The 2,852-nt window shown below is 36.1% G+C and overlaps 1 protein-coding gene across 1 annotated transcript in view; it reads left to right on the top strand.

The window, feature by feature from the left end:
• VAV3 (vav 3 guanine nucleotide exchange factor) overlaps positions 1 to 2,852 on the top strand; it is a 194,038-nt gene that overhangs the window by 105,165 nt on the left and 86,021 nt on the right. The window contains exons 11-12 of the mRNA XM_010006784.1: positions 988 to 1,080; positions 1,178 to 1,246. Of these exons, the coding sequence (XP_010005086.1) occupies positions 988 to 1,080; positions 1,178 to 1,246 (162 nt within the window). The remainder of the gene's footprint in view (positions 1 to 987; positions 1,081 to 1,177; positions 1,247 to 2,852) is intronic.

The raw sequence follows: 2,852 nt of genomic DNA, 5'->3' as shown, positions 1-2,852 counted from the left end.
TCCCTACACTGTGTGAAAAGAAGGTAAGATACAGTCAGAGAGATGCTACAGGATGCCTTAGAAGGATGTTACAAGCTGATAAAAGGCTTCAGAAAGGATGTGATAGTACTATTGCTTATTAAGCCACTGCTTATGGTTGATTTTGGAGAAAATTTTTGGATCAGTTATTGCTTTTAATTGTAAGAGTCTGTCCAGTTACTGTGTCAGGTCTCCAAGCTGACCTATAAGTCTCCAAATGTTTTATGTCTTGCTTATCTTGAATGCTTCCATACCTTGTTCCAGTTATTTACTCTTCTGTTTGAAAGGAGATTTGCAAGTTATTGCAGCTGTAATGCTGTAAATCTGATCTTCGGTAAGGGTGCCTGTAAACTATTTTATAGAGTCCTGTGCTGATTAAATTTCTTAAGAGTCTGGTGGTTTACATGGAAAAAAACCCAGAGGCTCACTGAAGATATATGCACACATGTGCAAAAGCTGAACTTAGAGGTCATTGCACTTCCTGATTGGAGGACATACACATGATGTATCTGAAGAGAGAGCTTCCCTTGAGAACTAAAAGAAAAATTGTTAATAGGTCCAGGGATTAGACTGAATCCAATATTTATGGCAATGCAAAGTTTCTTGCATGATTTACTCCACTGAGTTATTAAAATTATTAACTGCTGAGTATTTTCAAAAAGATTTTTCAGTCTGGGTGTAAATTAGATGTGACCTTGTATTTCAACTTCCAAAGTACATTCAAGGAGCCCAGCATTTTATATTTAAACATAAACTTTTCATAATATTCCTTTGATGCTGAATTTTAGGGAAACACTTAAGATCATCAGCTAATTGAACAGTAAAATATTCTTGGTTATTGCTATCATCCTTGGAGGCTGCAGTACTTAGAACATTTCAGGAAGCAGTTATCCTAATTGCTTAATTCTAAAGTTATAAATACGTTTATTATCCATTAGGTGCCTGATAATAACTCCATTGTAATTGCAGAAATATACTGAGAATGACATAAGAAGCTGTTGTCTGGCTGAAATAAAGCAAACTGAAGAGAAATACACTGAAACTCTGGAATCAATAGAGAAAGTAAGATACTACTTAAAGAACAGTAACATGTATTTTAGTAACGGTCTAGAAAGTATAATGACATAGATGATGTATGTATAAATTATTTTCCTTGCAGTTTTTCATGGTGCCATTGAAAAGATTTCTGTCAGCATCAGAGTTTGATACTGTTTTCATCAACATTCCTGTAAGTAACTACATATTTAATAAACAGATCCAGGGTTCATAGCTGTTATGATGTAGTTGTGCTTTCTGTTACTGCACAAAATGATTACTTTAAATGTGGTGCACAGTGCATTTCTGCAGATACTGGAGTAGTTGATGAAAAAGGACATGCATATGATTTCAGTCATCTTCTGCTGGAGGTAACAGGATGAGAGAGTATTATTATGCCAGTGAGTGACTGTAGACTAGAGTACCTTTGACCTATATAAGCTAATAATTTGTAGAAGATGGGTTGCCTTCTAATATATGTCGGTATTTTAGTGAACGTACAAAGCTGTGACTGTTAGGTCGCCTACCACTGCATGCTGAGTGGTGCTTTCTTAAGGATTTCTGTAGATACTCTGCAAATCCTTTTACCTACTCTGGCTCTGTTGTCACTGAAGACATGTTCAAGGTAAGATAACTCAGTTTTGGATTCAGAATCTGGCTCTGGAAAGCATAAAGAAAAAATCTGTGAATTATCTAGAAAAATCTCTTTATTTGACTGAAATCTTAAAGGTTTCTGTGATTATTACTTTGTTCCATTTATTTTTAGTCTGATTATAGCAGTATGATAAAAGTGTTCAGCAGATGTCTTCAGTCTATCTGACTTTAAAGGAAGACATCAGGAATAGTCTGAAGCCTCTCTCAACACAGACAAATTAAAAGAATGTTCTTTTATGAGGCATTCTGTAAAGAAAGAGTGCCTGGAGTGTGGCACATGGGCCACATAAAAACTTTATTGCCTGTAAAAGATCTCTGTTTTGGCCATCTCTGACATATCGCACAGGCTCTCAGGGCTGTAGGAGGAGGTGTTGGAGATTTTTTTTAGTTCTGTGGAAACCTGGTCTGTAAGACTGTTTTAGTTACTGTTTCAGCACCACCCTGACAGAAGCTAAATTACAATAATTATTACAGTGGTGAATTACAAGGTGACACGTTACACCTGGCCATATTTGTCCCACCACAGACTTTTCACCCTGAATATCAATTGATGTAATTTCCTTCTTTGTGAATATTAGTCCAAAATATTACCATACATATCAGTAACCTGCTTTTCTATTTCAAGTATGTCAGCTGCCCATAGAGATCCCTTTGCTTTTGAAAACTTGTATTTTGCCCTACATTAACATTTCTTATTAATTGCAAATACACAACCAAAATTACTTGTAAATCTCTTTCCTAAGGCTCCTTGTACTCTTTGAATTATCTGCACTGAAAGGCCTAAAGCCAGCCAACACGAAACACTGAACCGGGGTATAAAAAAAACTTAGAAGCTGTAAGCACAAACTGAGAGGTCACCCTACTCATTGCTTGCTAAAGAAATGTAAGGGGATCAGATAAGAGGAGGAAAAAGAACAAACTGTTTTATTTGAAACTAGGAAGATACATAGTAAATTGTTATGTTTAGGTTGTTTTACTTTGCTTTTCATTATCAGCATTCAGTATTCTGTTACAAAATGGTGCTTATTCCCAATTCCAGTAAAATTTCATAGGCATCCAAAACCACTGAAAGAAAGCCAGGGCTTACCTAAGCCAAAAGTATGTGCAAATGCTCAGAGCTCGTCTCTTGTGGCAGTTCCTCAGCA

The sequence above is a fragment of the Chaetura pelagica genome, unplaced genomic scaffold (assembly GCF_000747805.2).
Source record: "Chaetura pelagica isolate M959 unplaced genomic scaffold, ChaPel_1.0 scaffold69, whole genome shotgun sequence".
NCBI classification, from domain to species: domain Eukaryota; kingdom Metazoa; phylum Chordata; class Aves; order Apodiformes; family Apodidae; genus Chaetura; species Chaetura pelagica.
The sequence above is the reverse complement of the archived record's forward strand: the minus strand, read 5'-3'. Positions and strand labels throughout refer to the sequence as shown.